The sequence below is a fragment of the Chaetodon trifascialis genome, chromosome 20 (genome assembly GCF_039877785.1).
Source record: "Chaetodon trifascialis isolate fChaTrf1 chromosome 20, fChaTrf1.hap1, whole genome shotgun sequence".
Lineage (NCBI taxonomy): Eukaryota > Metazoa > Chordata > Actinopteri > Chaetodontiformes > Chaetodontidae > Chaetodon > Chaetodon trifascialis.
In genome coordinates, this window is record NC_092075.1 from 14,456,206 (window position 1) to 14,482,327 (window position 26,122).

A 26,122-nucleotide genomic window follows, 5' to 3' on the forward strand; every position below is an offset into this window, starting at 1 on the left:
GCCATCCAGCTGCTGCCTGAAGACACATTAAACCGTCCATCTCAACATGGATTAAGTATAATTTAAGACTTCCCCTCTCTCAAGTTACCCACTCACTGTTTTAATGACTTACCTGATGTTAATAAGCCAAAGAAACTGTGGCTGTTTGGTTAAACATCAGTGGGCAGAGTCAAACTAATGAGATTATTCTCCCTCTGTCTTTACAGCAGCTCTGTCTGCTTTGTCTCCAAGACACGTCTGGAAACACAAATGTCCAATACAGTCACCTTAGCAATGTTTATGTTAAGAAGATGCACAATGGACATTAAGCCTCACATTAGCTCTGCATCAACAAGGGTGAAGGCACCAATTCATCTCATCACACAGGGGTTGCTGCTTTTCTTTAATGCTTTAAAGATGAATGCCAGAGCTGTGTGTTTACGCCGCTAATGTCTCGTCTCTGTCTGGAACTCTGTTTTGTTACCACAACAGAGTCGAGCACTTCGCTTCACCTTTGGCTGTTTACTGTCAAAGCCGTTGCTTGGCTCTAGGTCGTAGAGCTGACAATTAACAGTGCGAGTGCCTCCGCATGCACGCACTCTGACACACACCGCACAATGAGCTCTGCAGACATTATTCTGCAGCATTTTACCACCTGCTCTCAGAATGTGGCAGTGTGGCTATTTGTTTGTTTGTGTCTGTGTCTGTGGCTGCAGCACACCCCACAAAGCCAAGCTAGCCTCACATTGATCATGCGCATCACATATGCAGAGTTGTCAGCCACAAAGATTTTTGAATGAGGCTCAAGTTGCACAACCCAGCGACTGAAATACCTTCGGATGTTTGCAGTTTATAGACGGTCAGTGTTCCATGTCACAACTTCTTCTTTTCTAAGATTGCTCATTGCTTATGCTGCAAATTACTGTGGTGAAAATGGGCCCCTGTGCATAACTTTAACTTGTTGTTTGCAGTTTATCTTGAAAAAATCAGATTATAGCTTTCCTGGGTAAATCCATCTGATGAAACATACAATACATTTAAAATCTGGAGTTACTTCAAAGTCAAACAGACTGGTGTTGAGCCTGTGGGGCAACAGCTATCAGCCCTTATGCAGCTACTTTTCCCTATCCAGCTAGTAGCTAGTTAATCTTTAAAGTGAGTCCACAGGGCAAATGAAGATCTGCACATGAGGCAAAGAAACCATCATTTATCCAGATGAAGATGCTGGCCTGTAGCTGACCTTGACCTCTGACCTCTGTGGAATTTTATCACTTAAGTAGTATTGTACAAAAAAGTACAATTACATGTAAGGCCTTTGGGGCCATTTCAGCAGTCAGCAAAAAGTTGTGTAGTATAACTGACCAGTTGTTTCCTCTGAGAACCAGCCTGCTCTCTGCTCTCTCTCACGCTGTTTAATAGACTTTCCATTTCCTGTTGCGCACCGACACACAACCGACTCTTACAGGGAAGGTTTGGGGCTGTTTAGAGGGTCTAAGCTATTCATCAGAAACTGAAATAACCAATTTGCCAAGCATCAAATGGCCAAGATATATAACTGCCAGAGGCAAAGTCAACCATATATTGAGGAGACCAGGCTGCAGCAGAAAATGTTGGGTAAATGTAACTTTACTCTGGAATCATAACAGTGCTTATTTGGTCCCAGCCTCAGATCAACACCTCCATTCTGAGAGGCTTGAATCATGCAGGGGTCCTTATCAAATCTCTGGGCTCCAGTCTTCATTTCCTCTCCCAAGCCACTATGTCCCTGTAGAGCGGACAACAAAGCCTGCTTCATGCTGCCTGGCTGTGTGGCACTCAGAGGTAATGGCCATCAAATGGGACTTTGTGACCAGATGCTGATAACATCTGGAGTTCAAGCCTGCTGGTGTTGTATGCAAGAAAAGTAAACAGAGCAATACACAGGCTCTGGAGGGCTTGATTCCCTGTCTAGCTCAGCGGATGATCGAGCAAAGCGGTAACATGATAGTGTGCATTTAGATGAAATCTATTACTTTTTTTATTTTTCTGGGAATAGAGACACAGGGCATCTCACATATTTATTTGAAGATGTGCAGATATGCTGGTAGTGCTCCTTTTGTTATTCATCTATTGTCGCATGAAAGCAGCTAATGTAGGTTGCATTATTTCCTGTGCACCCGGGAGGAGCTCCCAGAAACCAGATGCCACAGTGGCCTGGGGGTTACGGCGCTAACCATGACCATAACCAACAGTCTGAGTCCAGCAGGAGACCCTGTCTCTCTCCCTTCACTTCCTGTCATCTCTCTACTGCCTGCTATCTGATAAAGGCATGAAGTGCCCAAAATCAAGACACAAACAGCAAATGGAAAAGCTTTTGTGACCTGGATATTGGCTAAATTATTATCAGCCAGTGAAAGTAGAGAGTAAGAAAACAGGCACTTATGTGCATAAAAATACTGCTTGTCATTGCGCTATGTTGGCTTCGCCCGGAGGTTTCTGCAATGCAGCACTGATTGAATAAACCAACACAAGCTAGCTTTCTAAAGTGTAGTCGCTGCAGTAGCCTGAAATGTCAGCAGATGATGTCATATGTAATTTGTTATGATTATTACTTTCCATGCAGAGTAACCAACATCAGGTCCAAAAAGGAAAAAGAAAAGAGAACAGACAGGAGCAGAATGAAATGCATCAGCCTTCTGCTTAAGACACGCCAGGAAATGTATAACTTCTATGCATCAAGTAAAGATAAAACTTTTGATGTGCTGGGCCAGTTGTAACCGGTAAGACTTAAATTAATTTTAATGTATGCTTTGCAGCTGGGGCCAGACTGTCAAAATCTGCACTCAAGACTGCGATCTAACCGGGTGCGACAGCTTTGTTAATGGTTGTACTGCAATGAACGCATCGTTTTAATGGCCAAACACACACTGCTCACATGGTTTTAATCAATGCTCCTCTTTGGTCGATATTTCCATAAGTGGGTGTTAAATGCTGGGAAACACCAGCGTGCAGGAATCAAACTTATCTAATGAAGGAATCGCTCATGCCAAGTGTGTTTAAAGGCTGTAATTAGAGAATGGAATGCATTTTTATGGCAAATATTAAAACTGGCTACCATAGATATTTGTAGCATAATGGGTACCCGCAGCTGTTACCCCGCCCACCTTGCATCTGTGCAGCATTTAGGGCTGCAGGATTTTCCAAACATTTCCTTGAAGCCATCAGCAGTCCAGTATGCAAAAATTTTTGTAACCTATGTTTGAGTATTCCTGCAAACAAACAGATATTAAAGTGTTAAATATCATAAGCAGACATGTATAGAATGTCTGTACCTGGGGTGTCTCCACCTGACAGGGCAGGTCATGTGTTTTTCTGAGTTTCTATGTGAGGTCAAGGAACTCATTTTTGATTGGTTGAAATGTTCATGAACTCCACATAAGCTAACTGAATGCCTGATAACTGATCATTTCTCCAAACTCACAATCCGTCAGCAGTTTGCGTCTCCGTTTATGCAGCTCTTACTATGTGAACGTCAAATCAGTGTTTACTTGAAACTAAATCTTGGCTTACCAGTGGAAGCTGGCAGTAATTATTAAGGGATATGTTGATGGATGTTTGGATTTGAGTGGTTTTTCTAGAACGAAGAAAACCGCCATGCCTGCCCTGCTTGGCCAAGGGAAACTCTGCTCAAACAGGCCGGCACACCAGGAGCACTTTTTGATTTGGATGTTTGGATGCAATGAACCGCTACCTGTGGGCCAGAAACTGACGAACACATTTATCCGTGCACAAAAGAAATTAAATGCACGGACGTGTAAAAGCAGCATGCAGAAACAGAGCACAACTGTAACAGAAGGCAAGTGGTGTATCTACCAGAGCACATTCTGTCTCTTTATCTCTCTGTGACATTTGGGGTCAAGGCAAAACCTAAAAAAAGGGATTGAATAGATGAAGATAGATGAATGCAGGTCACTCACACATATTTGTGAAGCTTTCTTGTGAGCATCGTCATTGACTCATTCATCCGTTAACTTGTAACCCTAACCTGAACTCTACTTTACCTTCACCTGCACACTGACCTCATTCTAATCCAACCCTTAACTCAATGTCCGACCTTAAACTAACAGTTACCTCGTGTCTTGAGTGATGCCTCATCTCTTATCTGTCACATACAGTAGTCCACACTTTGGCAGTGTGCAGCCCATCAGTCGATCAAATAGTGACTCAAACTGTAAATATGCTATCACATATTCAGGCAGTGAATATAAGGCTGTAAATAACATAAAGAAGCAGAGAGATCCATAAGTATGTGTTAATGCACATGCCGGCTGACATATGAGCTGCTTTGAATGGAGCCACTTCTTTAATTGACACTTGACACTTTTCATTTGTGAATAACAGTTAGAATTGGCTATAAATACATGATTTACTGGATCAAAAGTGTTCACATTGGCACTGTCTTTGCACAAAACTGCACAGAAGTTAAATTATGATTGTTGCCGTACCTCTCATGATGCCATTTATTTGACATGTGACAAGGATTGAGATGGCTGAGACGGTTCAAAATGCAGAAGTAAAAATGAGAAGCTTGACAAATATAGAAGCCATGTGTAAACAGCTATGTGCACTGATTAAGTTGGAAACACACTGAATGAAGACAGATCGTAGACGGATCGGCTGTAATTTCAGCAGCAGCCGCCACGTGTTTTAAATATACCGCAACACAAACCAACCTTGAGATGCTGCAGTTGTAGCACCAGGTCATCGAGCTGGCTTCTTTTGTCTTCAATCTCAGTTTGCCGTTTTCGCTTCTCCTGGGAGACAAAAAAACAACAGAGGAGAGGAAAATCAGATCTCCACTCAGAGCAGATCATTTAAAAAAGGGTTTATGCTGTCAGTAGGTTCATTAGGCCTTATATATTGGAGGGCAGTGGAAAGAAACTGAGTTGAAAAAGCTGAGCCTGATGAAGCACTAATGCATGCTGTTGTATTGATTGAATGTTTTAATGTTCATCAAGATGAGGTCCCTTAGGGGTAATTTAGACTTTCATACATTCAATTTAAAGGTGAGCAAAGACTTAATGTTTTCCTATTGAGTATACTGTCAGTTTAAACTGATGGGAGGGTGGTGGCAGACAATCTACATCCAACGTTTTGCTCTGTTTCTGCAGAAAACTAATGAGCTAAATTAGGAAAGTTAAGCTATCTAATGAAGATATAACTCTAAAGCTGAGATTACTATTCAAGAATATGTTTCTGAATAGATCCTGTATATAAAAAAACAAAAATGACTCCACTGTACTGGTCAAATTTGTGGCGAGAAAAATGATCCCTGAGCGTACGCAGGGAGGAAGTGAAGTATCAGAAGGGTTGGAGGTCAGGGCTTATCGGGGGCTGAGTGAGGTCAGGGTCCACAGGCAATCTAAAGGAGAGGGATTAAGCCTTGAAGCCTCTAAATGGCGCTGAGGTTGAACTTGAGGTGAGGAGAACAATCCTTAACTTTATGTGGAGATGAATGAGGCTGGCATTTGGAGGCTGGGAGGGAAGCACAAAGAGTGGAAGGTTTAAACTGAAAAAAATAAAAACCTGAACAGACTGAGGCGATGTGGAGTCCCTATATGCATGGGAATGTAAACAAAGCAGATCCCAGTACAACCCTGCTTTGGGCTTAAGGGCATGAGATACTGTATGTGTGTGTGTGTGGCTTTATCTGTCTCTCTCTCAGTGGGAGCAGAACAAGGATTTCTGGGACGTTTCCTGTTGGCTAAATATAATCATCAGGGAAAACCCCAAAATGAGAGTAAACCATAGACCACCTCTCAAAGGGAGAAAAACTGAGTGAAGAGTGACACAGAATAGAGCAGTGAGTGTAGAGGAAGAAAATGGAAAGGGCAGAGCTGAGTGGAATGACACACAATAGAACAGAGTAGCTGTGTGATATCAGAAAAAATGAATAACTGAATGAAAAAATGTAAAGTTTAGGTTAGAGGACTTTCGCAAAATCCAATATAAGCGTTGTTTCACTACTCGTTTTACTTCATTCAAATGAACATTCCTCATCAGAAAAACGACAGCAATGTCCATCTGTTCCAACACTTGATATGACTCGTTTCGATTTTCCTGACATGAACCTGTTGTGGTCCTGTGAATAATGACTGTTGTGTCTCTGAAGCAAAGGCGGAAGTAGCATGACACTGTTAAGTACTCTCAAGAGGAGGCTGGGGTGGAAGGTTGGCCATACAAATCATCTGACACAAGAGACTGCTCTCCCCCCACTGACAGTTAATAACGGCTGCAATGTTTCTCTTATCACCTAAACTTAATTCAAGATTCAAGTTTCAAGATTACTTTTATTGTCATTGAGCATGGACATGTCAACGAAATTAGCATTGCAACCCCCGTGTAGAAGAAAGATAATAAAATAAGATAAAGTAAACTCACAAGCATAAAAAGTCAGCATTCAAAAGGTATATACAATATACAGAAAATGCAATGAAAATATACCAAAAATGTAATAAAAATCTACATAAAATGCAGTGAAATAGACTGAAATAGAATGAAACCAAGGGGGAGGTGACAGATCACAAAATGCTCATGTGAACTGTCACATCGGGCTGTTTTGGGAGGCACTGGCAAACAATCTATTTCGCCATTTAGAGTATCCTTTTTGAACATTTCTGATCCTTTATTACAGACAGTAGAGAGGTGACCGCATTGTGGTTCATGGTGAGTGTCTGAAGCTGCAGGGGCAGCTGTGTCTCGTCATGTCCTGCACTTGTAGTTCAGAATGATATCCTGAGTGCTGCTCGCTGCCAGAGGACACTGTGACACAGCTTTTTGATGCATAGGAAAACAAAATGAGTGAAAATATGCTTCAAAAAGTTGAATCTTTCTTTCTTTATGAATGCCACAGGCCTAAAAAGATGAATGGAACAGAGAAAATAGAGACCAGAGCAAAACAACCTGACTTTATCAGCGTGGCTGGGAGAACATATCACAGAGCTGCGCTCAGACTGTGAAAACGTATGCACCAAATCTGAGGTCATCTCTCTCTCTCTCTCTCTGTCGCACACACATGTACAACCACACACACACCGCAGTGACCTACACAGCAGCAGTTCCCATGGCTTGTGAAGTACAGACAGAGAGCCAGAGCAGAGGTATGGTCACCAGATGTCAAGGACCTTTAGGGACATGTGGTCGAGGAATGCGCAAATACACATCCACACAATCACACAAAAGCAAATACACCGAGGCACAAATGCGCACACACAGATAAGCAGACATTAATATACTCTCAAAATAAGACAATACTCAGGCAAGCTGTGTGTATTCTGCGTTGAAGAATCCTTGATCACACAGAAATGCACACAGACGCGCAGATGCTCGACATCTGCAGATCAAAGACCGTCATGGTGCCATTTGGTTTCCGTCACATTCCAGAAATAAAATGTATAGAATGAGCATTCAAATCCACAAACAGTTAAAACAGTATTTTAAACTGAAAAGCTGACATCAGCTCTTTTACTTTTTTGTCACACAATGCAACATAATTTTGCAACACAGCGCTGGCCAAACAAATGCTGAAAAATAAGACAATTATTGCTGCTGTGAAAACTTTCTGGAGTTCCTGCCTCTGAAGGGAATAAACCGCCGTGCGGTGTCTTGGCATCAATGTTGCCTCAGCAGCAGTAAAATATCAAAGAAATGCAACCATTGCATTGTAGGAGTACTGAATCTGAACACAATCTACCTCGTCAAAAGCCGAGGATTAGACCACAGTATTCAGCCCTGTGGTGGCTGCCACTGATGAGAGCTTCTGGAAGTATCTGGCCCTGCTTAGTCACACAGTGCTACTGCTTGTTTAGTGCAGTCATTCCCAAAGTTTCCCTTTTGGAAGTCCCTCATGAGGTGTCCTCAGTCCCAGATATGGACTCTGTTAATAATTATACCTAGGGGGTCTAGATGAAATACTGCAAACTCTCCAGTTTTAGAAATGGTTGATACAAGGAGCCAACTTTAAAATGCTCCTCGCAAACAAAATCCCAGTTTCACAATGTCTTCACACTCAAGGTGGACCCATTAATCAGCACTGATAGGTTGTTTGTGTTTGTGATATTGGCCAATTAATCAGCTACCAGCTTTTTCCTGCTCCAAACTCTTGTTATACCAGCCTTTAAAAATCCACTACCTTCATCCACACAATATCTTCAACCATAATACTTTGTGTATATACAGAAAACATTTTCATCGTTGTGCTTCTAATTAATTTTTTGCACTGGATGGACTGTCACTGTCTGTGGCAATTTGCAACAAAAACTGGTGAGTGACAGAGAAGATGAAATGAATTGTTAGCCTTGTACAGTTGAAGGGACAGGATAAAGACCTCGAGCGCTGCTCCGTTCACTGTACTTTCCCTCAGAGAACACATCCTCCTCCTCAGGAAAATATGCTGACATTCTTGGTGACACACTCATGACTTCCCACACTCTGACTCACTGAGTGTTTGGCCCCACTTGGCTTGATGCTGGGCTCTTATACAAGGGACATCACTTTTCCCACTACAGTTGACACCATCCAAGAAGTTGGACACTATTGCAGAATTCCATGTTCAGTACTGGTAAATGGTTCGGGTAGGGCTGGGTGATACGGCTAAGTGATTAGGTAGTGCTGCCAGTTTGAAGAGTATCCTGATAATGACTGAAGCCTGAAGACACCAGAGGCCTCATTTACTAAACTTCTAACATATTTTGCAATAAAAGAACATACCGAATAACATCTAAACCTCCCAAAACAATACAAGTTGGCAACAACCGGCATCATATTTTGCAGACAGTCTGAGCAATTCATCGTCACTTTTGAGATATCCAAGGGCCTAGGTTAGAGCCCACTGGAGACGTTTGTTTTCACATGCTGTTGTTGAGCAAGTCCACCAAAAGTCACATGGACTGGACAGAGTTTAGTAACTTGTCATTTTACAGGGTTGAAAATGTTGGCAGTGGAGTGGACTTACAGTGTCTGATTACAGTTCCTGTGAACTGAAGTTCAGCAAGATGAACTTTCACTCTTCATACCAGAAAAGACAGAATCTAAGAGGCCAAGTTGAAGTCAAAGTCTGATGTCCCCTCTAATTCTAACCCCCTTGTGTTTTTGTGTGTTTTGTTCAGAGAACTGACACTCATATTTGCAGGCAAAAAAACTAGTGTTTGTCTCTCATCACATGTCAATATACTGACCGGAAAGCATTCATAAAAAAGATATGCCACAGGCAAGAGCTCGAATACAAACACACGTCTGCCTATAAACAGCATTCTGCACCACTGATATGCATAAGCTCACACACACGGCATGAAGTCACACGGATGTGATTATAATGTGGTAAAGCGGTGATGTAACTCTGATTCAATTCAAAGTTCTGCTGGTGACGAGATTGTGAATAGAAGTGAAGTGCAGATCTGATGGGTCACATTCTGCACATGCCAACACACCCAGCAGAGACATCTCACAGTGAAGATCATCTTCCACTCTGTGGGTAGCCATACCTGAGCGCTTAGAGAACAGAGACTGAAATGGACCCTTGCTTTAAATGTCATGGGTTTGATTCTGAGTCAATGCGCCCGTATTGTGGATGAATAAATCTAGTGTTGAAACAATTATCAGCCAGCAATTTTGATAATGCTGAAAATTAAAATAATCACTTGTTGCAGCAAATAACAGCAGTAAAATGCTCATTTTGTCATTGTGGTGGCGGCACTGAATGCAATGTCCTCCTCAGACAATGCTAATTTTTTAGGCTGACAGTGAACACAGCGCTAACTTGGTAACTCCTTAGCCACCGTAGGTACCAATAAATGCAAACTTAGCACATCCCTGAAATGTCTTGCATGCCATTGTCATGCGATAGCAGCAGGTGGTGACTATACTCATCATGTCCTTATTGAGAGACACAAGTATGCATACCTCTGCATTCACATGGGTGCACACATACACAAAGAAAACCTGGTACCATTTTTAATGTCTCCTAATGTCTGCTTCATGAGGGGACAAACAATCCCATTGCCATCAGAGTATCTCTTGTGAGGAGAGTCATGAGACTATACTGTGTTGCATTCATGGCTGAATCTGTTAAAGTGACCTTTGCTGCATATCATTGTGTCTGCCCTCTACAGTATTTCTCTGTTCTGTCACTCTGCATTGTTTACCATCCAATTAAGCTCAAATGTCATGAAAATAATTTCTAAAGCAGCAGTGTCCACCAGAGCTGCATTCCAACCTCTACTGCCTGAACCCTAAACCCACTCATTTGCACACACACATATGCAGGCGTGTGTACACACACACACACACACACACACACACACACACACACACACACACACACACACACACACACACACACACACACACACACACACACACACACACACAGCAGAATGTCCAGTAGACAGCTGCTGCTAATTTTAGATGGCATGTAATGCCTGGCGTGCTCCAGACCCCCTACTACCCAACAAACCACACCCCCACTTCCCCCTCAAAATGACTTTGCCCCAAGCACACTCCCCACAACCGTAAACTGCTGAAGTCCATAAACTGAGCCTCCCCTGGCCACCTCCCGCCTCTCCAGGATCCAATCTGATCACTTGGTAGTTGGCAACACCCACCGTGCCAAATACTCAAAACCTAACACACTGATTCAGAAAGCCCACTAAACAATCATATGTGGGCAGTTCATGTTGGATTCGATCCAATGGTGGAAGAAGGAGACATGGACTCAGAACTCAACATATAGTGAAAGTGATGCAGTGACTCATCATAAACCAGCATATGTGTCTTCGTGCCATCTGCATACACACTATTTCCAATGCATTATTTTTTGGAGACTATGGGAGCAATCAGACAACCCTTTTTGACCGAATAAGCCATTTCCTATAAAGTTCAAAAGATTGTTACCATCTTTTATAAAGTCGGGCAAGGTCAGATTCAGCTGCACTTATCCAGGCCTGGAAAGTTGTGTCCAGTCTCACGTGAGACAGAGCACATGAACACCATTACAGTGATTGTTAACTGTGAGCAAATAACTAATACAGGGACAATTAATCTCTTACAGAGGTTTTATTTTTCTTTTTACTCTGCAGCACAGAGGTTATAGCAATTAGCAACAGTTTATTTAATTCCCATTACCTACTTTAGTTAAGATAAAATTACTGCAAATAAAAGCAAATGACAGAAAGTTAAATGCTAATCTGTAACTGTAGAACTGTACGAAGTGCCTCTTTTCCTCAACGCATTCAAAATGTTTCAAATGTTGGAATAACTTTATTAAGGCACACATATTCAACATTGACATGCTTATTTGCATGCATATTAGCATATTTTAATGTTAAAAAGAGCTATTATGCTACTAATATGCTTGCTAATAAGCAACCAGTTAGTGATTAATATGTGTACCTCAATACGTACTGTAAGTCTCACTGGAATGTTTTATATGAGCATAACGTGTGCACGCACAGTAACAGGTATGTTTGACTTGGAGCACAAGGCAGTGTCATTAAACCTGAGCCCCATGACTCCACGGGAAAACAACTTTAAGTGCACTGGGAAAACAACTTAAAGTAACTGAAGAAAGGTGTGAGTGTGTTAAAAATGTGATCACAGCCTAAGGTTATTATAAGTATCCCATTGTCAGGAGAAAACACTTGAATGCAATCTCAGTCAATATTTTCCAAATTATTTGTAAGGGTTCACTGCTGCCAATGTCTATAAGCACACTGCACGAACTGAAACTACACACGCCTGCAAGTGGCCCAGCCCCCCAACTCTATTTACCCCTCGTAACGAAGCTCATTACCCTCCACTGCATGCCAGAGTCACAAATCTCAGTGCATGCCAAGGTCTAGCTATAGCAGCCCCTTCACATTCTCCCTGTCCCACTCCCCTCTAAACCTCACTAAGTGGATCCACAACACTGACCAGCTTCCACATTGACCCTGAGCCACACAGATTACCACGCTGAGCTCATCCAAGGAGATCACCCTGTGGTGGAATCCAGGAAATACAATAATGCAGAACTGCATGGTAGTCTTGCAGGATTGTTAATAATATAACATACAGCAGCAAGAGAGCCAAAAGACAGATTTAGATTTTGAGCTGAAGGTGATCTTTTGGCAATGACACATCTCTGGTCCCCGACAGTGTCTGTCTTGTTCTCAGTGCCAACAGCTGTCATTTATTCATTCTCTGTGCCCCCCAAACACACACACACACACACACACACACACACACACACACACACACACACACACACACACACACACACACACACACACACACAGCCATCATCTCACATCTCATGCACCACTTCCTAATTCCCCTTCGACTTGGCCCCAAATGATCTGCGGCCTTGTGCGTCCTTTCGTGTGTGTGCATGTGCGTGTGTGTGGCGGAGGGGGCTGCTTAGAGTCCAAAGGGCTGAGGTCATCTGTGCAAACATTTCACAGAAACTACAGAGAAGTTCGTGAATGATTGCGTGCAAAGACACACACAAGCATTTTGCCATGCCGGTTGTGGTTGGCAGGCCACACGGGCAACAGCTAATTAGAAAGATGAAGCGCTCATCAGTCATTGGCTGATCTGAGAACCGCACGCAGGGTTTTGGTGAACACACAAATTTACAAAAAAAAAACTCAAACATGACCACACATGCGCACACACACCCACATACATACGCACACACGCACATACACACGTAATCAGTTTTTTAGGGAACCCTGACCAAGCTGTGCTGTAATTACATGTTAATAATATACCAATTACAGGTCTGGATTTCACAACGTGACATCACAACTGTTCCCTAATCTGACCAATTAGTAACCATGGAAACCTGCACCGCGGGCAGCTGACAGACCATAATCACTATCAGACTGTGGGAATCTTCGTCTGTTTGTGTGTGTGGCGGACAAATGAGCCAATTGACCAGTCAACACTTAGATTAAACACGAATGATTAACATTCTGAGTCATCTTCTTATGTGGAACACAAACCAGCCGATAATCTTTTTTTTTCTCTGTTTAGAGGGCATTAAAGAAAACCATCTCAGCCATGTTAATTCTAGTGCAATGAGGTTCAACACAAGTTATGATGAGGAAGAAATGCAGCATCAAAACTACTAAAATAAACTGTGCAGGAGTGGAGAGATTCACTGCTTGTCCGGTCTTAAATGATTAATAATAAATATAAAAGAAGTTTTATATATTGGACTGAAATCACAGATAATCTGACTTTTTGTTTTTTTTTTGCTCTATTCACAATTGAATCTTGAAATAACTCATTTAATAATGTGTTTTGCAGCAGTTGTAAAGAAAAGCTAAATGTCTTAAATGGCTAAATTCTGTAATTTCTCACTACAGTGTCTTATTCAAACTGATGTGATTGAGAAGATTGGTGTGTTATCTTTTCTGCTAAGATAAATAACGGGGGGGGGGGGGGGGGGTGTTATTCACAGCCATTACTGTCATGCTTTACTCATGAGCCACACACAGCACATAGACCTGGACCTGTCTCTGCCAGTCTCTGTGGTAAATGAACATTATAACGACAGCTGTCTGCTACCTGACTGATTTTATTTGGTCCAGTTCAATAGATGAAGCATGGCGAGGGGCTCAAACTTGAAGCCCGTTTGACACATTAATTAAAATCAGTGTCAGATTCAGCAGGTGTGTGAAGGCGGCTCAGGCACGGCGATGACTGGTCTAACCCTTGGCTCTGATTTCAGAGGAAGCTTCCAATTTGCCTCAAGATCTGCTAAAGTATTGATGAGGTCAGACGCTGGTGGTGATGACAGTGAAATCTCAGAGTATCCATTATTGATGAAATCATTAGCATGTCAGCTGCAGACTGGGGCAGGGTGCGAGTGTATGCACTGTATGCTCTCTGCAGGGGTTCAAGTAATGCTTATTCACAAAGCCAGACAAGCCAAGACAATATTGTCTTGCGTCAAAGATTGATAAAACTTTGGGACAGCTTAAGCAATATCAGTGCAGTGTTTTTGGAGTGCTGAAACTGGCAAAAGATTAGGGAGTGCTTACTCTTGACTGACAGTCAGAGGAGGTTTTATGACCTCTTTGCCCTTCCCCTTGAGATGCTCTGGGAAACTTAGTCCAGCTACTGTATTTACACTGGACCTGCGTTGGTTGGCTGAGTCTGTGGCTTCCACAGGGCTTGGCTGCCTCAGAGAGTTGTTAGTACTATTAGTGTTATAGTAACCCTCAAGTGCCTGGTAGGGCTTGAAAGCTATTAGCGCTGTTATTGTCTTTGATATAGTGCACGCGCACACACACACACAGACACACAAACACACAGGGCTGAGACAAGACAGATGCTCATTTAGAGGAGACAAAGAGGCTCAAATGATTTACTTCTGTTCAATGCTTGACCTTTCTTCAAATGCGTGTCAAAGCTCTTGGCACTTATAGTTAGATCTCAGGCAGCACTTCAGGATAGAGTTAGACTGCACAGGCCATGCTTTGTAGTGTTTACAACAGCTGCCACCAGAATATTGCAGTTTTTCTTGGCCTGGTTGACCAAACCAAAAGTCATTTACACATAGATTTGCAGTGTTTCGCCAAATACACATGTAAGAATGATGCAAGGAACAGAAATGCTTGTTCCTCTCTGTTCAAAATCATGAGAACTTTCCACTCTCTCTGTACTTAAGTGCCTGACTGGTTAAAGTACAAGCAGCCTGGTACGGCTGCCATGATCAACGTGGCCAAAATAGTTTCTCCATCTGCCACTGCCGCTGTTCCCCCCACTTGTGTGTATGAATGTGTGTGTTACTGTGCCTCTGTGTGTCTTGAGTGTGTGTGGTATGCTGTGGTTCCTTGCTGGCGCCAAATTTAGTCCCAGGCAGTGAATCCTGGTCTAACTGCTCCTCTGAAGTCCTACCAGCACCGAGCCAAACACTTCAACAGATGCCCCCGTGATCATGAAACACAACGGCAAGTATCGAAGCCTGTTCTAGGCCACCTCGCAGCTGAGATCCTTCTACGTTGGAAAGCACATACACCTAAAAACCTCAGACATTTGGCCAAAAAATGTCCACCAACTTTCCTACGAGTTGCTTTCCAGGCCCCAAAAAAGACATGGAAGAAGATGAAAGGTGACAGGAACAGAAAGACAAACACAGCAGCAGTGTAGGACAGGAGGCTAGCGAGGGAGTGAAGCACATTACAATGGGTGCAACAGAAATCACTGTTTTGTGCGCTGAAAACGGGTGTGGGAGGCTATGATGTCATGCAGCATGGGCTCCCAACAAATTAAGCTCATTCACTTTTTAATTTAAGCACTGAAGAGCAACATGGAAAAATAGATACACCTGACACGCAGTGAACAATGTTTATTTTAGCTTTTGTCACCCTGGTTTGCATTTTGCCTCCCACCAGAGAGGCTAAGGTGGATGACTGCTGGCCAACTTGGTGAATATATAATGCAGAAAGACACACTGGATTTCAGCTATGGGGCCAACTTATGTTTCAGCTTCTGTTTAGATTTATATGTATTGAACTCACAGGTGAAATGGGCATATCGGCTGCTGCTCCACGCTTAAGTTTCATGTTTAGCACCTCTGCTGTTGCATTTCTGCCACACAAATTCATTAGTTCAATTAACTTTGTTATGGAGCAGATGAATGACGGGGCAGAGAGAGCTTCACAGAGAATGAGAGACAGACAGAGAGAGCTAATGAAAGAGGCAGACTGCTAGAGTTGCAGGAACTCTGAGGTGCCAGGCGAGATATTGTACTGTGAGTGACAGAAAGAGATGAAGAGCGGGGCGAAAGTCACCGACAGACAAACAGACAGCAAAGCAAACAGACAGGAGGTCAAAGGAACACAAAGAGAAGAGCAGAGCAAAAACAGACGTTTTAAACGCACTCTCACTTACCGCCAAGGCCTGCAGCCTCTCTTTGTGGAGCTGAGCCTCCTCACACGACATCCTGGGGGGGGTGGGGGGGGGGTGGGGTGGGGGGGGGGAAGCAGGGGAGAGAGGGGGGTGAAAGGAGAAAGAGAGACGTGAGACCTGGGAAGACAAGAGTGCTGGAGTCCCTCAGGCAGAGGTAGAGCCACAGAGAGGGGAGGGAAGTGGAGGAGAGAGGGAAGAGAAGGAGAAGAGGAGGAGTATCCAGACGATGTTCTTCCTCAGCAGTAATCCAACCAGAGAGAGGAGACAGTGGGAGAAGGAGCTCGCGCTGAGAGGAAGCAAAGATCTCTCATTCACTGGCCATGTGCCTCACGCTCAGGCCGCCGCTCGCATTCTCTCTCCCTCTGCCTCTATCACCCACTCTTTCTTTTGCGCTCCCGGTCTCTCCTCCCATTTGTCCCCTCCTTCCCTCCCTCTCTCTCTCTTTTTTAGGCATGAGCCATGTGTGATTAAACAGCTGGGAGGAGCAGCTGAGAGAGAGAGAGAGAGAGAGAGAAGGGGAGGGGAGGGAGAGAGAAGTGATGGCATGAAGGTGGGGGGGTGAGGAAGAGAAGGAGAGAAAAAGGGAAAGAGGAAGAGCAACATGAAACCGCTAGAGTAGGGAGAACAAAGCAGAGGAGTAAATTTGTCATATTTCAAAGCTGAGAGGAGACAATGGGAAACGAAACAGTTTGAAGACTTTTCTCCATAACTTTGCCTTTTAAGTTTTCTTATCTTAAATGTACTTATGCTCACTTATCACTGAGATGAATCAGTAGATCAATAATGCTCCTATTATAAAAAAAACAAAACCAAAAACATTTCTATGGAAGGTAGGGATAACTTATTTTTGTCCTTTACTATAAAAGCCGTTGAATTTTGTTACTATGGCAGTTTCATTCATCTGCTTATCATGGCTACAAAATGTAGTCTAATCTTTGAAAAACACAATACTACATGTGTTTTGGACATATGAAGTAAAAAAAGGGCATCTTAATATCAGGAAATGACTCATTTAAACATGGAAAAAAAAAACAACAACTTTCAGGCCAGCTGATGCCACTGCATTATAATAAGACACCTCCCACCAGCTTAGCCTTCACCCGTGTGTTATTTCAGGTTAAAGCACTGCTGCTGCTATCTGAGCCATTGCTGCAACTATGTGTTGTTTTTGCTGCTAACTTCCAATCACAGGACACCACAGCTGAACACAGACATGCACTTTTCTCACGGTAGGATTCATTCAGTGAGTTTCTCTCACTTTTAGAGTGTTGCACAACATGTTCCCATTGTTTTAAGCTATTCTGATCTTTTTTACAAAAAAAAACCCCCACACACAAAAAAACAACCCTCTATGCTACAGTACCAGCCACCCCACACACAAACAGCCCTACAGCTGACTCTTCAGGATCTATTTCTGGTCACTTTCAAAATGACATCAGTCGAATATTTTAGAAAAACAGGAAGAGGATCGAAAAAAAGAGAAGGAACAAGATAATTGTGTCACTCCATGAACTGATGCATGCAGATGAACGTCAGTGGAGCGTCTCAAAACTGCAAAATCACCCCTTCAAAAGGCACAACACACCTTCATACACACACACTCTCACACACACACAGACAAAAGCAGAGCTTGTGTAAATGGGTCACTGTTACCTGTGTCCCACTTTTTGTGTCTCTCTATTCTAACTCTCGAGGTTCACCTGGGTTTCATCCATTCCTCTCCTGTCTCCTCTCTAACACCATTTCCTCGATTTTCTTTTTTTCCTCTCGTTCTCTCCTTCCTCTGCTGCGTTCCTGTCTCGTCTTCTACATGCATTTCTCCTTTCCCGGGCCCAACACTTTCCTCTCTCCCTCTCCCTCACTCCTTTCTTCCTTCCTTCATTCCTTCCTTCCTTTCTTTCCTCCTACTTTCCTACGTACCTCCCATGGAGGATCTCTGCCCTCCACCTCTAGTCACTTCTTTCCTTTTCAGCCTCATCTCCCTTTCAACTCTTACCCTCCATCCTTCTCCTTCTCCCTTTCTTTCGCTTTCCATCCCTCCTGACCCCCTGCTCTTCCTCTAAATCCCCATCCCTCCACTCATCCTCTCTTCCCATGCTCCCATTCCTCTTTGTCTCCCACCTGTCCTTCCATCCATCAACTTCTTCCTCACACTTTTTTGCCCCTGATCGATCCCTCCCGTCCTCCTCTCTCTCCTCTTTCTCCATCCCTGCTTCCACAAGCAGACATCCTTATAAGGAGAAACAGCAGCAGCAGTCCTGGATGGCTCTTTAGGGAAAACAGAAGCATGTAACACACACACACACACACACACACACACACACACACACACACACACACACACACACACACACACACACACACACACACACACACACACACACACACAGGCACACACTGACATCACAGCCACTGCATTACTCCAAGAAAAATGTCTAATAAATAAGTGCAGCTGGAGAGTATCTGTCCTGTAAAGCCACTGGAGCTACAAGACTTGAATAAATCAGAGATGACACTCAGTCAGCCCTCAGCTATAGCTCCCTTGTTCGCATGTGAACTGTTAACCATTTAAGGGTCTCTGGGATTTTGATGTTTGGAGGTGTTAGGGGAGCTGTTAACAGTCAAATGACCCATATAGGGTGAAGGTGTGATTTCCAAACTAATGCACAAAGACAGGGATTCAGCAGATTCATCGGGTCAGGGGTGCTGACATGATTGCTGCTGCAATCCTCTAAAGCATATTCTATAAGTTTGCAACAGGTGATATTTAAAGAAAACCTCCTCTTCAAATGTATTAATAGAAATTCCACAGTTTGTAATAATCTGATTTACAAGTGCATCGTATATTAGATATGCTCTTTTGCTTAATTTGTTTGTCTTTATGACTCAAGATGACTGTAATACTGTAACAATGTCTTTATATATGAGCTAAAAAAGTAATATATCATGAGACTTATGACTTATTTTTCTACATTATTAGTCTTCTTTACAGTATATATGTTGTGAGGAGAATATAGATTGTCATGTTTTTCCATCTAAATTTTCCTTTCTTGCTCTCTTTTTGAAAAGATGACTTCATATAGTACAACACTGCTTTTATGAATCCCGATTTCCTGATAAAATAAACAAGCACTACACTGTTCAAAGCTGCACTAATCAATAACAACGGGTCAAATGACTATGTGTAGTGTGAAGTGTTGCAGTTTCCTTCAGCTCCAGTGCGTCTTTAAGCTTATTATTTTGGTTTTACAGCCCACAACTTTATGGTTTTGGTTGTCTTCCCTCCACTCTCAGCGTTTGGTGCCAAGGCAGCCGTTTCAGTGAAAAGACTCTGATAGACCACTACACACAACCTGCCCAGCACCAAACAGCAGAGGTATCGACTAGTTGGTGAACATGTGGAGCATCTAAAGCCAGATATTTCCCTCAGGAGCAAGACCAAAACAGAGCTAATAGGAGGCTGGGGCTGCTTGATCATGGCAAAAATCATGATCACTTTTATTTTGGTCAATATTTAGATCACAATCATTAAAGACAACTACTCACTGAAACAGCATCAACAACAACAGTGATAATAATACATGAATATAAAGACTTATTTCATATGTGATGTGTATTATAATGTGTTGTTGTTTTGTTTTGTTTGTTTTGTTTGTTTTAGCATGACTCTCTCATGCTTTTTGGCCGCTCAAAGCACCAATACTGTAACAGCTCGGGCAGATCGGCAGCACAATTTCAACATCCTATAGGCTTGCTTGAGGTTCACTATGAAGATACTAAAATAAAAACTGTGCTGTTTAACCCTGGGACCCGCCCTCATTAAAACATGATGTCTTTAATGTGGGCACATGCAGGTCGTAGACCATGACCTGTTTGGGGTCTTAGTAACATATAGTTTATATTATGAAACCAGTTTCAGCTCCGCGGCTGTCTGACTTTACAGCCAGCAGCAGCTGAAGTCTTCTCTGAAAGTCTCTGTTTGACCTGGATTTAGACCAATCACATCATTATGTTGGCTGCTCACACTGTCATTACAAATCATACCTCATACTTTAACATGATTCCACTTCTTCATAACATGTTACATTTTATTTTCCTTTCTGCTCCAGTTTGCCCCTCGACTTTTTAACTCTCTCCTTTCCCCCTAAATAGTTGCCACCCCCTCCCCCCCCGTCCCCCCCCGTCCCCCCCGTCCCCCCCGTCCCCCCTGTCCCACCTTCAATCCCTAATATTCTGGCGTCAGCTACATTAGTTGGTCGTCGTTGGAGACAACAGCATCATTGTTCGTCTGCATCGCCACGACGACGCAATGACCTCACTGCACAGCCAGCTCAGCCCCGCCCCCCCAATCCCAGCCCAGAGGTAATGGCCTCCAGATGTGGAACTAGAGGCAGGAAAACACACATACACACACACACAGTCACACACGGATGCACATGCACGCGCGCACACACACACACACACACACACACAGAAATACAACAACAAGCATGGAGAGTAGGAGGCTGAGGGAATGAGCAAATATGGACTAAGAAAATAAGTCAGAAAAAATGTGTGTGTGTGTGTGTGTGTGTGTGTGTGTGTGTGTAATGTGTTATGTTAATGCAGCCATCTCATTTGCCTGCCTTTCCTGAGCTTACTCCCATATTTCAATTATCCTCAAACACACAAACCCCACATCTGGTACACACTGGCCTCTGCTGCAGACAATGTGTGTGTGTGTGTGTGTGTGTGTGTGTGTGTGTGTGTGTGTGTGTGTGTGTGTGTGTGTGTGTGTGTGTGTGTGTCTGTGTGTGTGTGTGTGAGTGTGTGAGAGAGAGAGATAATGGAGGGGGAGAGAAAAAGCAACCCAAACAGACATATTTCTGGCTTTGGGAGTGCCAGACCTGGATCTCATTCATATTTTATACATCACTGAGGGAGGTCAAACCGTGTCTGTCCATCTGTCTGTCTGTCTGTCTGTCTGCATACACAGTTTAACTAAAAACTATTGAAAAACATTCAAAAATCTCAAATTCGTCACCCTCACCCTCCTTACTTTCAACACCATTTCCCCTTAATTTGACATGGAGTCCCTGAGCATTGCAGTCCCTGTCATCTCAAAGTATGTTTGTTTTTCCACTGCAGAATTGGTCTAATCTAACTACAAAAAATGTGTCGAGGCGAGTCTAGACGAGAAAAATTGTTGATGGCCAAGCTTTTGGAAGTCGTTGGCTTTCAGCAACTAATCAGATATCAGCTCTGTCTGGCTTTTCAAACTCATACGACTGTAATAATTCAGTCTGCTGCAGCCATGCAAAGCCAGTTTGAGCGTTTATTATACTGTAAACAATACAGGACCACTGACTTTCAAAGCTGATTGGAAGCTCTGAAGAAATGTTAGTATTGTCTTTCAATTACTGCAAACAGCTTGATGAAGAGTAACACCAAAGCAGTGACCAATCCACGCTTTGCCTCTAAAAAAAAAGTCTCTCATTCTGCCCACGAAGTTTCCCTCAATTTCTTTTATTCTCATTGGGATGAATTTACATTGAGAGAGAAGAATTCACATGCATCTCCTTATATATCAGTGCCTGTATATGTGTGTGTCTGCACGCACCTACTAGACTTTTTTTATTCTATAAAGTAGCGTTTAATTGTTTATATCCTGAGAGGCATTTTAGAGGAGAAGCAGATGTCTTGGCCTCCAGACGCTCAGATCTTCATCACCTCAGCGTGTTATCTCTGCTCCATCTTTCTCTGAATGCCATTATTTTTCTCCTCTTGTCCACTGTTTACAATTAATGTACTGGTGGTATAATTTTTAATGGTGTGGAGATGGATAAGAAAAAAGCACAACAAGCATTTTTTTTTTTTTGGAATGGATCATTTGAGTAAATAAGTATTGATTCTTACTTCTTTGTCTATCTGTCTGTGTTTATGTTTCACTCTGTAAAGCCCTTTGACTTGCATTTGCATGAACTTGGGCTCTATGAATAAACATGTATTTCAGCTTGCTCCCAGGGTCATGAATACACAGCAGACCTTGCTGGCTTTGATGAAGGACTAACTGTTATTTTCATTTGCAATCAATCTGTGGATTACCATTTGATTCACTGATTAATTATCTAGTCAGTGAACTGTACAACAAGCTCATCACAAATTCCTTGTTTTCTTAAGTGAATGAATGTCAATAAAAAAACTATTTAACTGCCAAAATTCAAATATGATGGTCAATTTTGTGCTCTTTCTGGGCCGCTGGGTTGGCTAAACTGTGGATGCTCAATTCATCCCATCATGATTAAGACTCTCTTCCCTGAGTGTGCAAAAAATAGCAACAGAGAATGGGCCATCTGCCACTGTGGTGTCTGCACGCTACATGACCACAAATACTACCTCGTGTTTCTGCTGAATCAGTGGACAACCCAGAGCGAGCACGGTGTTTATGGTGATTGATAATGAGCCCACAGCACAGAGGAAAGCAGACAGGGCTCGGGAACGATAGGACGCGCTGGACTGAATCACGACAGCACCGTCTCATTTTTGCAATTAAAGCATTAACTATTGATGCACAAATGAAGCATGTCTGATTCACGCTTTACTGCACTCTCCCTGCCTGCTTCGTGGGTGTGGCTCTCTCAGAGGACCAAAAAAAAAAAAAAAAATCACTCCACCTGTCACTCAAACTGCCTGCCTGTCTAAGACTCTGAGGTGACTCACAATGTAACAAGTTGGTTATCACTCAGACCAGCTTGCCGCTCGGTGTCCCCTCATCTGCAGCAGCTACAGGTTTTTTAGACTTTAAATTTGGACATGGGAAACTGTTATATCATCTGTAATGTACATATGCAAGCACCAAATTTGCAAAAATAGGATGTTCAACTTGCATGAGCCCCTAGCTGCATGAGGTTAAGATGCACAGTGACATGTCTCACGTCACCTCAGACCTAAAGGTGCAGCACTGTACCTTGTATGTAGTATATTAGAGAAATCATCCCACCACAAGCACCTCAACACTGTTCAAAAGCCAGAGATTTTCTGAATTCCATTTTGTTGTTTAGCAGCCACCGAAAGTAGCTTCAGCTGAACACAACACAGTACACCCACAAAGCTTTGAATGTTTAAGAACAACTCCCACTCTCCTGTTCTCACTACAGTATCACTGTCACTGTTTCTCTCCACACCGATTCACACAGCAGCTGATCGCAGCACATTCAGGTGCGATGAAAGTGATTTTGCAGACTTTCCCTCTCATCTCAGTGACCCTCAGGAATAAGCAGTGGACTGATGATTTCCAAAGCTGTCTTAACACTCCCATTTTCAGTATGTTGAGATTTAAAGGTCCAGTGTGTAGGATTTAGAGGCATTGAGCGGTGAGGTTGCAGATTGTGACCAAATGAACAACCCATGTCTCTCATTCTTATTTTCAGGTTATTATACACAAGTTAAAACACAACTGTGAATATTACATTACATTTCTGGCAGTAGATCCCCCTAAATCTTGCACACTGGTCCTCATGAGTGTCTTCGTACTTCTCTTTATTGGAGTTAAGGATGGTTTACCAAAGATACTACCAAATGTATCTGTTAGTCCTATACTTTTAGTTTATTTCATAGTTTCATGTATGGCTAGTATGAAAAAAATATAGATTTTAAAGTATAAATCTCACCTTTGTGCAGTTATTTTTCATTTGGCGTTTCAGGCACGTTGTTTGACGCCCCAGACAAAAATACTGATTTTTAAATTCAATGACAATATGGCTATAAAATGTCTTTCCATAACCCTAAGGATGCAATGAATGTCACTGATTTTTTCTGGAAAAATACAGGGGTATTTTTCTTACATTCCTCTTTTCTTTTACACCTTTTAAACACGAAAAAAAAAAAAAATCTATCTTTGTGTGCAGAAGCAGCTGACAGGTCAGAGTGATTTGAAAATCTGCTGATGTTGCACATCCCCAGTACTTGTGGGACACATCAAAGACTTGACAGTCAGCACCTGAACAGCCATCCAGTGTTGCACAAAGCAGTGATTTTATGACTTACTGGTGTATTAGTCACGAGGGCAAATGTAAGTTTTAAGTCTTTCTTAGGTTGATTTTCATTTTCAGATACAGACAGACAAACCACACACACAGGAGGACGGCGTCTGCAGCATGGCGGACGGTGCTGACACACAGAGGCTGGACCAAGCCTGCAGCCTGCCTCCACATTGACTATGCTAAACCATGCCACATCACACACACACACACACACACACACACACACACACACACACACACACACACACACACACACACACACACACACACACACACACACACACACACACACACACACACACACACACACACATACACACACACACACACACACACTTTGTTACACAATCACACATACTGTATCTGAGGACAGACGCAGTGAGAGGTTGAATAAGATAAGGATGAAGGAGTGCAGGACTGATTTTTTCAGAGCAGACTCAGAGAAAGACAGTGACAGAAAGAGGAGAATAGAGCAAGAGACCAAAGGCGTGGAGGAGGATGTGCAGTGAGGTGAGAGGTTTGCAGAGACAGTGTGAGGGTCAGTGAAGAAAAGAGAGGCAGAGAGGGAGGAGTGGACACGGTGTGCGGCGTGTCTCCTCGCCAGTCATGACTGAGCAGCAGCCTCACCATGACGGAGCTCCCGTTCCCATGACAACCCAGCCTGTCAGATGGAGGGGAGAGAGGTGGAAGGATGCAGGCAAGGAGAGGAGAGATGGAGGGAAAGATAGCCAGAGAACGTAAAGATCATCTACTCACGGTGCCGTTGCTGTGCCGTTCCTCTGCAAAGGTGTGTCTGACATGGCTGCAGCACCCTTCCCTTCTCCTCTTCCTCGCACTCCTCTCCTTCTCCTGTCCTCCCCGGTGTCCTTTTGACAGAGTTGTGTCCTCCTCTTCTCTCTCTCTGTTCCTTCCTCCTGTCCTCCTCCTCCCTCCTCCTCCCTCCTCCTCCTCCTCCTCCTCCTTCTTATCCTCTCCTCCTCCTCCTTCTTTCCTCCTGTCTTTTCGGTGTGTGTGCTCGTCACGCCAGAATGTGTCAGAGCAGCTGCTGCTGCTGCCGCTCCTGCATCGCCCCGCTCTGCCAGCAGGAGGGGATGGGTGTAAGCATGTTTGTGTGTGCGTGTGTGCTGTGTGTGTGTGTGTGTGTGTGTGTGTGTGAAAGAGAGACAGAAAAAGATAGAGATAGAGATAGAGTGGTCACTTGTGTGTTTGTATAAATGTGTAGGAGATGCTGTCAATGAGAGAGAATCAGGTAAAAAGAGTGTGACAGATGAGGGAGAGAAAGAGGATGAGATGGGAGAGCAGGATGGAGAGCAGGGGATGGCAAAGAGACAGCAGAGAGATGGAGAGAAAGAGAGCCTTAGGGGAGTGAGTTACAGTATAATGAAAGGAGTGGCCAACCTGCCTTATCCCGGCTGCTACCCTGAGAGCAACCTTTCTCCTTTGAGACTGAGGCGAGATTCATTTAAAGAGGCAGATAAGATGCCCGTAAACCCCATCACTGTTAAAAAGGAAATAAGTACATCCTCCATAAGCAGGCTCCAGTGTCCTGCAAACCTAATGGGATCAGCGTTAAGTGTGGTTGTATGGATGAACGAGACTGGATGAGACTGAGCAGGATGTGTCAGCAGTAAGAGAAGTCAGAACATTGATGTGTGATGTTTCTAAGAAATTTGAGACAAATAAAACCAAAAAAGATATTTCATAGTCCTCACTCGACTGTGACAACTACTTTTCAAGATTCTCTTGTCTGTGAGAATTAGGGCATGTCACTGTGAACAGTTATCTTATAGTGGGGCCGCAGTTCAGACTCAAATCCTGCACATGCAGATGAGTTGGAACTGTCATGCTGATATCAAACAATGCCTGATTTTTACAGCTGGATCCAGATGAAGCTGAACATCCTCGAAGAGAGTTCAAATTCCCTCCTTCCTCCTTGTTGCGGGTTGTTACAGGTTCCTCCTGTAGTTTGCAGATCAAACTACAGGATCTCATTTAGTTTTGTTCCAGCCAGTTTGAGCACAATCAGAAAAGTCCAACATGTTTAATAAGACAAGTCTGAGCACCATTAAGAGGAGGGACTATAGTACAAAACCATCAGCAATCTTGAAAATCAGCGGCCACAACCAAATATGCTGTAACGCATATAATCTATCTGCAATATGCTGCAGTTTGAGCTGGCAGATTAA

The 26,122-nt window shown here is 43.2% G+C and overlaps 1 protein-coding gene across 4 annotated transcripts in view; it reads right to left on the minus strand.

Annotated features, from left to right (window-relative positions):
* Positions 1-24,868, minus strand: part of palm2akap2 (PALM2 and AKAP2 fusion) — a 79,208-nt gene extending 54,340 nt beyond the window's left edge. For 3 of the 4 annotated variants that reach the window (XM_070988322.1, XM_070988320.1, XM_070988319.1), the window contains exons 1-3: positions 24,693-24,868; positions 15,898-15,949; positions 4,692-4,772 (exon numbers count right to left, since the gene is read on the minus strand). In XM_070988322.1, coding sequence (XP_070844423.1) covers positions 4,692-4,772; positions 15,898-15,949; positions 24,693-24,736 — 177 coding nt within the window. In that variant the 5' untranslated portion in view covers positions 24,737-24,868. The remainder of the gene's footprint in view (positions 1-4,691; positions 4,773-15,897; positions 15,950-24,692) is intronic. The other variant, XM_070988323.1, reaches the window with a different exon arrangement.
* Positions 24,869-26,122: the final 1,254 nt, after the last annotated feature.